Below are 11,828 nucleotides of genomic sequence, written 5' to 3' on the forward strand. Positions count from 1 at the left end.
CTGGCTGTGCCCCCTCCCAGCTTCTTGTGCACCTCCAGCCTTCTCAGTCGGCAGAGCATGGGAAGCTGAAAAGTCCTTGACTAGTGTCAGCACGACTTAGCAACAACTAAAACATGGGTGTGTTATCAACATCATTCTCATCCTAAATCCAAAACACAGCACTGTACCAGCTACTAGGAAGAAAATTAAATCTATCCCTGCCAAAACCAGGGCATATATGAATAAACTCACCTGTTTGATGTAGGAAAGTGGATGAACTCTAAGCTGTTCCAGTTAGAAGTAGATAAATTCTGATTACTCCTGAAGACTCCAGTGAATATAACAAAAATAATGCCCCTGCCTTAAAGTGCTTGCAATGCAAGATATGAGTAGGTAAATACAGCAAATATACTAGGTGGAAATAAGTGTATTTAAGCCTGTAGGTATCTACTGGTAAATCTGTTCTAGAAGTCTAGAACACTCAGTGTAAATAATTTGCAATGGTTTGAAAACCAAACCAAACCATCTCTTAATTTTGCTTGTTTAGCTTTTCATAGTCAGCTCTTGATCCACAAAGCAATACCTGATTTTTTTGTGAAACGTAGAAATAAATTAAAATGTCTCTCTATTACAAGTGGTAGATGGAACATTTTACCTTGCTGGTATCACAAAAATCACATCTGGATTTTTTATGTGGCTAGTGCTCATACTAGGTACCTGCCAACACAGATTGAATGTGCAATGCAAACCACAAAAAAAATTGCATTGGTTGAATAAACAGAGTTAGGAATTTTACTGATAATAAACGGTATGGGAATGAACACATAAAGCAATGTGATTATATTGTCTCAAAGCAACGTTAATTTATTATTAGACTATGATTATATTATGTGATTATGTGTCATAAACAATATGGTTATGTATCATGATATTATTATTATTATTATTTTACTATTATATTCTAATATAACCACAGTTCTATCATTTAATATGTTCTGGCATAAAGCATGTCTCGTACTAGAGTTTGACCAGTGTCTATTCAAAAGCAGCACTATTAATGTATCATCATATAAAACAGCTGCACATATTTGTTCATAAATATAACTTAGACAACGTAAAAAAAAAAATTCTTTTTACTAGAAAAAAAAATCAGTTCAGGTTAGATAATGGTAAATTTACCATCTGGATAGAGCAAACAAAACACCAGAAAATACAGATTCATAGGAAGATTGAAGATTGAATCAAAACATAAAATAAAGCATATATATATATGCTTTTATATATATATTAAAATATATTTTTATTTATATATGTATGTGCTGCATGTTGACCCCCTGAGCTTCAGATAATTTTTCATATCACATATTATGCACGTTTATTTAATTTGAAAGGCACAGCCACTTACAGAAAGATACAGAAAGTTTTGGCACTGAACAAACTCTGATAATTCTCCGCTCTATTTCATCAGGTTTAAAGAAAGCAGTATTTTGTATAAAACTGTAATCACAAAGTAGGAAATCAGAATTACTGAACCTCTTTTTATGCTGAAGAAGCTAATGGCACGGGGAGAAGTGATGTAAGGTGGAAGAGTTTCAGCCAGCTGCAAACTTTGTTAAAGCCTGTAACTTTGACAAATACTCTTCTGCTCAGATAATTTTTTTTATGCTGTAAAAGTGGTTGATGTGAGACGTGAAAGTGAGGTTGCTGGAGGATATATTAAGCCACATAGCGGGTTGGTTTATCTGGGTGACTACAGAGTTTCTGTAGTTGTACATGGAGATTGAACTCTGACCTGTATATATTGAAGTGGAAAGCCTGGAGGAATATTGAGTCTCACTGGGGAAAGAAACAAAGGGGCAAAGTTTGTGTGGGTCAGGACTTTGTGGAATTACAGTCTGGGGATGAAACCATGCTGTTGTTTTTTCTTGCCCAGGGAATTTGAATACGATGATGAGAGACTAGCTTTATGTAAATACTTGGGTTTAGAAATTTGAAAGAACTGTGGAGACAGCCCATTGGAATATAAACCCGTTTATGTTCCCCAGGGAAATCAGATTTTGAAGGAACAGGATGAAAGATTCAATTCTTTTCATGGGTGACATAGCATTAGAGTCACAGTTGATAGGAACTCTGTCATGATCCATTTCTGTTGGATATATGTTTTTACAAATGGACTCTAATAAATTAGTTGAGGATGAAGGTATTTACGTCGATTCATTTCTTTTGTCCACAAGGACACGTTCTAAAGATTATGCCTCATACCTTAGATAACTCCTGACATTTCTTCAACTGCTTCCCTCCCCATTCACCATCTGGCTGAGACTTTGAAGATTTTACCCAGTAGTTAGTCACCATCCATCTCTGAAAAATCTGATTCAGACTCAGAAGGAAGAGAATCAGGATAAGATATTCATTTGTATGCTAAAGTTAAAATAAGCTTCTTTAGCCTTAGGTATTTCTCAGGAAATTCCCCAGAAATCCCCCTGGTTTGTGTTTATGTTCTAACTTCATTCCTTTTTCCCCCATACGTTTTCCACTTTTAAAGGTAGTGATCTGCCTATGCCACGGTAGAGATAAGTCAGTCATTTAAACAGATGTTTCATTCTTTGTTGTATTTGCCCATCTTCTCCCCCTTTTTTACCAATCCAGTTGGTTTCTGATCAGCTCTACTTGACCAAGAAAATACCACCTCTAATAAGTATTCAGAAGAGGGTGAGGTTTTGGAAGATTTTTATTTCTTTATGTCTTTATTTAAGGTGTTGATTAGTCGCCTAATTAAGCCTTTTGATAAGGACATGAGAATTCGCTAACATTTCCAGGTTTTGGAGGAAAATAGTTGGAAGGAAACAGCTTAGAGATGCTGATTTGATCTTATTATTGCAAAATACATAACCTACTCATTTACAGCTTTCTTTTCCTCCTTAAGTGCATGTGAGTAATATTCCACAGAGAGCATAGTAGCAAAGTGTAGTTGTTTCTTCTCTGCCTCTAGAGAAGGTATAGCTCTTTACGCACTACAGAATAGTCCCCTTTTAAGTATGGCTCAGTGTCATGTTGATCAGTCTCCTGATGCTGTACAGAAATTCTGATATGCAATGCTGTTTCTATCGCTAGTAAGGTATGCCTTCATATGGATGAGCTGCAAGTGAAGGCCACTTTGGATAAAAATTAATATTATTTCTATTCTCAAGAACACCAATACTGACTTAAGGATACAATGATGTTTATGTCTCTTGCTTTGGCTTCATCCACTTGTTTTGAGCAGCTAGTTCATTCTCACATTCTTAGTCCTCCTGCCAAGACACCCCATCATGACCTTGGCTCAGGGACTCAGGATGGGAATTTCCAAAGTTTTCCAAAACCCCCCTTTGGTGCCTGTTAGGGGGAAGACATGAATGATTTGACTGCAGTTGTGGGAAGTACTCTTTGAAATTTACTGTTTATCTTTGAAATTGCAGGCGTATCCTTATTTCCATCCAGCCCCTTCCCAAATTCTGCTACTCAAAAAGAGCTGATGCAGTAGATCCACAGTGAGTTGGAATAATTTTGCTTTCACTGTTATAATTTCCTTCCTCCTGTTTGCTTTCATTCCTGTAGTGGATGTTTCATTTTCCCTGACTTTCCAGTACTACCAGGAAGAGGTTGGCAGCTCAGTCACCTTTGAGTGTAACTGTGAGAAAAGCAAATCTTATGATATTGGAGTTATTGATAATTACAGCTAGGCTAATCTTAGATGACTTTATTGTAATATTGTTCCTATATATTTGTTCCATATTCTTCCTATGAGAAGTGCAACAAAATATTAATAGCTCCATCCTGTTGTGGTGTTGCCCGCATTAAACTAGGAAAGGATGGCAGGCAGAGAAAGAGATTCACAAGGATGACAGGGCGCTTAGTTTGGGTTTAGTGGACAGTAGAACCACAATATCTGTGATGCAGCTGTCTAGACAAATGACTTGACTAATAATTGTACATGTAATTTATGTACTTGGAATGGGTAGTGATGTGATTATCTAGTGCTATGTGTCATACGAAAGCTAATTTGCAACATGCCTCTGTCCTAGTCTGTTTACCTGGAGGCCATAACCTACTGGGCAGTAATTTTCTGTGTAAATGCAAATGTCCTTTAAATTGCTTTACAAAATAGATGATATTTCTGGAAACATTCACTGATCCTCTGGTGTGATAGGAGGTTAATACTGCTGCTCCAATGCAGCCACTTGAATCCCTATGATCTGCTGCACCTGCATGTCTAGTATTCCTACTTAGAGGCAGAAGTACTGAAAAATTGAACAGTTCTTTGGTACTCAAAAATATAACTGGCAAAACATGCAGGCAATGGTAACTCAGTGACATCTTCTGTTAAGGCATGTAACGATATCACTGTTTTTCAGGTGCTGAACTAGACTTATGAAAAAAATCCTGAATCTCTGTTGAATGTCTGTTGGGCCAGTTCAGAAAGCTGCATGCAGCAGGAAAAACAAAGAGTGAGCAGGCTGTTGCTTTCAGGAGATTAAATCAACATAGACTGTACTGGCTTCTACAGTAGCTACCCTCCTTGGCTTCTATTAAACTTTGGATCTGGACCCTCGGTTGAAGGGTTGAAGCAGTTGAAACACTGCTTTAGCTATGGAGAATGCCTGTTGATATATATAGCAAATATACTGTTTGCCCTCCTTTCTAAGTGTTACCACTGTACGTTGGGCTGACTGACTCAAATGTTCATTGTCTCTCTGAGCTTTTGCCACATGGAGCTGGAATGGATCCTAAAGTATGTTTCTAACTATTATTTTCCTCACATAGCCATATGAACAAGACAGATAATCTGAAATTGCTGCTGAGCCCCCAGCTACTTCACTGCAGGCAAAGAATCACTTTTTTTTACATTTTCCCCAAAACAGCGAAGCTCCCAACAAGATAGGTAGCTGCAGTTCAGAATTTGTCTTTTTCCACTACTGTTAAAGATTCTGGCTTTCAGAAAGTTCTCATTTCCAAATGAACTAGCAAATGAACACTTATATCAATCCCTTAAAAGGGGATGTGAATGGAGAAAAACATGAAACCACTCATACCACCACTCACGTCAAATGAGGAGTCACCTGTTTCTGTCTGGGCAAAACAGACCATCAGCTGTAGACCTGCAGCACTCTATTAGCCTGCCCTTTGCTTGCTCTTAAGGTTCCCACGGCTGCTGGCTTCACACTGAAGGCATCTTGCCCATTAAAATAGCATCTCCTTGCTTAAAGAAGAGACAAATGGAACACTACCTCTGGGCAGTCGTTAATTATTACAGACTTATGCATCCACATAGGTAAATGCCTAAGAAGGGCCACTTAGGATGTAAAAGCTTACTCTGGGTATCAGAGGAGAATACTCCTTCAGTGTACTCAACAGTGATAATGCCATATTACTAGCTTAATTAAATCACTGTATAACCTTAGTCAGAAATTGAACTGACTTAAAAAATTGTGAGGAAACTGTCAGATGCTACTTTTAAGGTCCAAATGTCTACTAGGGAAATGAAATTGATAAGACGTACTGTGCCCTCTAATTGTAAAAGACAGTTGGACATTGCAGAAGCTGAAATCTATTGATCGTGCAGTGTAGGTGGACTGCTTAAAAGAAAATCTGGACTGCAGAAATTATAGGTTAAATTCCCTTATGTGTTGTAATTATATTATAGCTATAAGTATTATAGTTAATAGTCCTTGTATAAATAAACTGATGCTGATCCAGAGGTGACTTTAAACTGTGAGGACTTTCAAACGTCTCCTGTGAAATCACCTGCACAGTATGTGATCAACAGGTGCTCAAATATTCGGAGCCACTGGAGGCAATGTTCTATTGATGAGCAACCAATATTTATCTTCAGGGTCTAATAAAACAACAAGAAGGCAGAGGACATCAGACATCATCGGCACTAGCGCTACTTGCGTTATCCTGTTAAAGTATAGGCAGAAATATGGATACTGAATACCAGGAAAGGAAAGGAAAAATAGATTTTAAATTATTGCAAAGTCAGGAACAGAATTATGTAGTCCAAAAATTCTGTGGAAGAGCACTATTCTCTTCTGGTGTCAAAAGGTAGAGTTATTTCTTTTTCTGAACATAGAAACGCTTTGCTATGAGTCACCTTAGTCCCAAACTGAGTTGGATTAATTGGAGAAAATACAGTATTGATCTTTTTCTTAACATTTACCAACAGTAGTTGGAAAAGATTAGATAGTAAATGCCACACAAATGACTAGACCTTGTGTAGAAGAAATACTTTCCTCAACCTAGGGATGATTACTCCAAAAGTAGGCACCCTGAATTAGTTTTTGCTGTTCTACCTGCAGTACTAACAAGTCATATCAGACTCGTGCATATCTTAGTCATATTGAATCTTTTCCTCTGGGATATGTATGAATTCCCTCACTAAAAAAAATACCAACCTGGCCTTAATTTAGTCCGTCTTTTATACTGATCATTTCTTATAACCATAGGATTCAGGATGCAGTAAAGCTTTCATTTGGCAGCTTAGCTCTCAGGAAAAACGAAAACCCCAGGAGAAATACTGGAGAACCAGATTAGCCAATGGCCTTTTTTGGTTCTAGAATATGCATCTGTAACAGGTGGAAGTGAAACGAAATAAAAGAGATTTGGCCAATGTCCAATAGAAAGTGGCTAACGGGGTGGCAAGCTGAGTGGTCACAGACTTAGCAATATTCTTTTGGAAAGACAAATTCACAGTTATTTAACATACTTGCCACTGGTAAATGATTTAATGAACATCAGAATAAAATTAATCAGGGAACTGATTTTCACAATGGCCAAGATCAAGAAAACTATCTGAGCAAAGGAGCTGTTTGTTTCTCCCATCATGAATACTGCTGGGCTGTGTCTCAAGCTCCCTCAAAGCTAGAAATAAGGAAAATCCCTTTACCTCTTTGATTAAAGACCACAGCTGTAACTCGGTATTACCTTGCCTATACATGTGACATCAGGCAGGAGAAAATCATATTCAATGCATACCATTGTTTTAAGGAAAAATTTAAAATGTAGGACCAGTTTACTTCATCCAAACTATGTAATAAACACTTCTTTCATTGATGTTTTGCAGTCGCAAATAATTTGTTTATTTCTTCTGTGATACCTCTGCCATTGTTTAATCCTGATATCAATGTGCTTATGAATTTACCAGTCAGTTAGTCTATAAGTCACCTGGAAGATGACATCCACTGTGCTCACATTTATGTTCTTTCTCTTGTAGTTTACTGGAGATTCAGCTCCTCAGAGTGCTGAAGATTGACTGTTGGGAGTAACCCAACAATAAGGGAGTACCAAGCAGTGTGTTTGTTGCCATAATGAGATTGAGACTTCCTTCCTCGTAAGCGGACAGCTGAATGACTCAGCTGTTTATCAAATGAAGATGGAGAAATGGAGGTGTCTGGATGAAAGAATTACTTATTATGGATAGCAGTTGGTATGACATGGTTATGAATCATGAAAAAAGCAGTTACTTTAGAAAGAGCTGAAAGAAGACTATGCAACATTTCAGAACTACCAGGGGACAGGTGACTTTGCATTGAGTCTTAGAAATACATTCCAATAACTGATCAAAAGTGGTTCCTGCCTTCAAAGTTCTTATCCCAAAAGGTGACCAAAGTTACAAACTCTGCTACGTAGGAAAGATTTCTACCACATGTAATTATTTTTTTTAAGTGCGTAACAGACTTGGTCACCTCCTTTATTCAGAGACTGAAATTTACGCTACTTTTCTTTGGTTGAAATGTAGATTGAAATCTTTGGTAATTGCTGAAGGAACTGTAGTGATTACCATAATGACTAAGGTAGTGCCTCTGTCAGAGGTAACAAATGAACTAACAAAGCCTGTTCTGTCGTTGGACGGTGGAACCAAGCACCAGCATTACCGTCTGTTGAGAAGGCTGGAGATAATTTTTAATACCCTTATGCTAACATTGTACAAAAGGGAAAAAAGGCAAGGAAGAATCTTTAAATAAATATTCTAATTTTTTACTTTGAATTCTTAGGTAAAACAAGTAATTGGGTTTACCTGAAAACCATAGTACAAATAAATATATTAAGAGATAGCCAATAGACCTTTAAGACAAACAGGCCTCAGCTTGTGTTTTGACACTAGTTCGTTGAAGGAAAGTTAGTGAGAAGAAAAATAGCAAGGAAAAACTGTCAGACATGACTAACAACAAAAATGAGAGATAAGCTAGGATCTTCTAGGAGCACAGATAGTAAAGGGATAGATTTCAGATAACAAAAATAGCTATAGCCAAATACTTTAACAGGGTATGATAAATTTATATTAATACTAATAATAGAAGAGCTTTTCTCTGAAACCCCGTTCGCTTAGCCCTGAACTGATGTTCATGAGGAGGTTCCCACTGCAAATATCCTGACATCTTCTTAAAGAATTTTGTTGGAACGTTGGTAAGTTAGGCAGGATTTCTTTTCTGATGGATTTACCAAAAAACAAAGACACTTTAAGTCAAGAAGAAGCTTTAAACCCTGTTACATTCCTTTCATTTGTATTTCATAAGTAATATCATTTGTGTGTATTCAGTTGTGAACACATTGTGAATTTCAGGGATTTTATTATCTTTGTTTACGTGTTATGCTATGTAAGTAGGATTGTAAGTGATGTACTTTCCAGTTTATTGTTGGCAATAATCTAATTTCTCTGAGGATGTTCGTGGAAGAGTCTTGGTTCCCAGCTTGTGTCTTTTGGTCAGTGTTTGCATTCCTTCTGTATAACCTTTACAAAACTCTGTATAAATTCTGTAAAATTTTTTTCATCATACTCTTCACATTCTTTGCATTTTGCTGATGTTGTGGAATTCAACTGAAAAAGAAAATGCAATAGTAAAGCAGGATACTGATCTACTTGTTCTGATAGAAAACTAACCCTTGTTTGTCCTGTTTTTGTGAATATTTCCAATGCAGTCAATGGCTACAAGAAAGCATTGCTGGAGGCTTCCACGGTACTTATGTTCTGTGCAGTTCCTGGGTTGCTTTCTGAGTAGGATCAGCTCTCAAAGATACAGCACTTCAGTGAGAGATGCATGCGGCTGTCCCTTTGAAGACTAGGATACCTTTCTGTATGTGTCTGAGCATGCCTGACTTTAGATACTGAAGTTACACACTGTTATTTATACATACACATTCAAACACCCTGATGTGTGTATGCATGCACAGTCAAAAGTGTTTGCTTTGATGGGAATCCTGAAAGTGGTTTTCTAAAAAACACTAAATTCTGCTTTTTCATCATTATATGTGTAGCTTTTTCATTGGTATATGTACAGGTTGCTGGATCCCATTTGCTTTCATCTGCACCATCCCACCTTTTATATAACAAAAGATGTATTTCTGCTACTGAAGAAACTCTTTTGATTTGCCTTTTTTCCACAGACTGTTGGTGTCACTTACCTTGTTATTTTCTAGGCTTGCATTTCCATTTTTCCATATGTTCAATACATCCTGTGTTTTACTACAATTTTTGATACGACATTCTTGAAGAATCACTTTCATCTCTAAGAAAAAGCATCTTATTACAGGTTCTTGGCATTCTTTCTGAAAAAATGAAGTAGTAATAGTTTTATGATTAAATAGGAATAAGTGAATGTAAGATATAATTTACCACAAAGTGGCTGATTTTATTTACTGGATATCTCTTCTTACTATTCAAATACTTTTAAATATCTCCAAAGATTGGCTGTGAGAGCTGACAACATAAAGGCCAGCCAATTTTCTAAGATGAGGTGAAACATAGTGTCTTGATGCAGAACACAGAAAAATATTTAATTAGGATAGGAATTTGGGATATAATTAAACATAGTGGAATTAAATTAGTATTATTCTTAGTAGTTCTAGCACTTTCATTCAGAGATCTGAATTCAGAATAGGGGAGGGGAGGGTAACTAGGTAGGGGAGAAGAGAGAGTAGATATTATCTGTATTTTACAAATTAAACAAAAAGAAGCAGAGGTACTGATTTCTCCATCAAGTCAACAATAAAGCCAAGAATAAGTCCCAGGTTGTCTGACTTTCACATCAGACTGTCCCACTTAAAGAAAATCTTCCTGACATTACCAGGTATTAAATCAGCCATTACAATGGATTAACGTCTCTGGCTCAGTTCAGCTAAGAGAATGTGTGTGCGGCTGCCAAAAGCAGAGAAATGCACAGGTAGATGCTGACAATTACTCTCCATATTCCACTTCTCCAGTATTTTATTCCATTAAATAGCGCATGGTGTTAAATAATCATCTTTGGAAGTATTTTCTTTGTCACTTCTTTCCTTCCTCAAATTACAAATAAATACCAACATTATTTTATCAGTGTTTCCTTTGATAAGATCGTTTGGGATCATCCCTTTTAATTGATTAATTTTAATAGCAGGTGATTCAATAAAAATAATTAATACCTGCTTACGTAATTTATCATAAGTACTTTACTAACAGAACTGTTACTTTCAAGGCAAATTATTTGATTTCTGAAACTTTTCTCAAATTAGATCAAGGCTGCCTTAGAAGAAAGTTGCTAGTAAAGAAATGAAGCTACCGTATTAGACCAGTTGTGGTCAAATTCCAAGTTTACTTACATCCTCATCTGTGTTTGCAGTATATAAACTGACATCAATGTCCTAGAAGAAAACAAGAGTTAGAATTATGAACATTAACTAACAGATTTAGAGATAATAAAGCTAACTCTGCAAGACAGGGATTAACTCCAAGTTCAAAGGCCAAATCCGTTCCCGGCAAGTCAGGAGATCTTAAAGTCACCTAGTAACCTGCAGGATGGGCTTCACTGTGAGGAGGACTCATCAGAATCGAGCCCCACAATACTTTCTCTGAAGGACCTAACTCCCAAGCCCACTGCCCCTTTTCTTAGAAAAAGTGAGAAAGAAAATAATATTTAATTCTAGAGTCCCCAGTATTTGGTCAACTCCAATTCCTTTTAACCTTCTATTCCTTTGCTTCCACCCATGAAACAGCATTATACAAACACCATCCCTTTTCCTGCTCCCTGTCACTGGCACTTCTTAGCTGAGTACAGTGCTAAATATTTAATTATGTCTGCTCCTATGCTTACATGAAATGCTGACTTTTTTATGAACTTACTTTGGATGTCTTGATCTGCTCCAAATCTTTCAGAACTTCTGCCCACTTGCAATGACCTGCTGCTGTCTTTGGTACATAAGCACTAGAACAGAAGAAAACCGGTCACCGTTAGGCTAAACAGTAGGTATACACAATGTTTATGCTGAAAAAAGAGTCAGAGATTATTAAGATACTATAGACACATTGTTTACATGTATATATATATGGTAAATGTGTGGGGCAAGTATATTTGACAAATCATAAAATCATACAGATACATTAAAACTGTATCTCAGAGTCACACATTGTATAAACAGTCAATGTGTTTTTTAAAAAGGCCAGTTTTACAGAACGTAATGTAAGAGAAAGGTTCAACTACTTAGTGTAAAATACCTACAATTCTTTTAAAGTATACAAAATAATCACAAATTTCAAAGTCTCTTATACTGAAAATTTCCTCCCCTGCTACTATGAAATTTCCACCTTAAGCCCTGTAGAAATATTATTTGTCATTTTAGATGTAATGTTTTGTGTACAGGAAAGCTTCCTCCTGCTGTGGACAAGATTTTGCTCAAAGTGAACTACTAAAGGGTGGAAGGAAGATTTCTTTCTCCTTGGAAGATTTTTGGATTGTGAATTGCAGTTTTAACGTGTCCCCGCTTGGACCCTTAATTTGGATGCCGTTCAGTACTGCCGTACTATAAATAATATACAATAATGTCGGGAAAGACAAACC

General features: G+C 36.7%; 1 protein-coding gene across 4 annotated transcripts in view; it reads right to left on the reverse strand.

The window, feature by feature from the left end:
* Window positions 1-11,828, reverse strand: part of IL15 (interleukin 15) — a 54,440-nt gene that overhangs the window by 5,754 nt on the left and 36,858 nt on the right. For 2 of the 4 annotated variants that reach the window (XM_009328760.1, XM_009328761.1), the window contains 4 exons: window positions 11,114-11,195; window positions 10,594-10,635; window positions 9,421-9,564; window positions 7,661-8,836 (listed from right to left, as the gene is read on the reverse strand). In XM_009328760.1, coding sequence (XP_009327035.1) covers window positions 8,723-8,836; window positions 9,421-9,564; window positions 10,594-10,635; window positions 11,114-11,195 — 382 coding nt within the window. In that variant the 3' untranslated portion in view covers window positions 7,661-8,722. Of the gene's footprint in view, window positions 1-2,694; window positions 3,355-7,660; window positions 8,837-9,420; window positions 9,565-10,593; window positions 10,636-11,113; window positions 11,196-11,828 lie in introns of those variants that run through there. The other 2 variants (XM_009328762.1, XM_009328763.1) reach the window with 2 other exon arrangements.

This window comes from Pygoscelis adeliae, unplaced genomic scaffold (genome assembly GCF_000699105.1).
Source record: "Pygoscelis adeliae isolate BGI_AS28 unplaced genomic scaffold, ASM69910v1 Scaffold66, whole genome shotgun sequence".
Classification (NCBI taxonomy): domain Eukaryota; kingdom Metazoa; phylum Chordata; class Aves; order Sphenisciformes; family Spheniscidae; genus Pygoscelis; species Pygoscelis adeliae.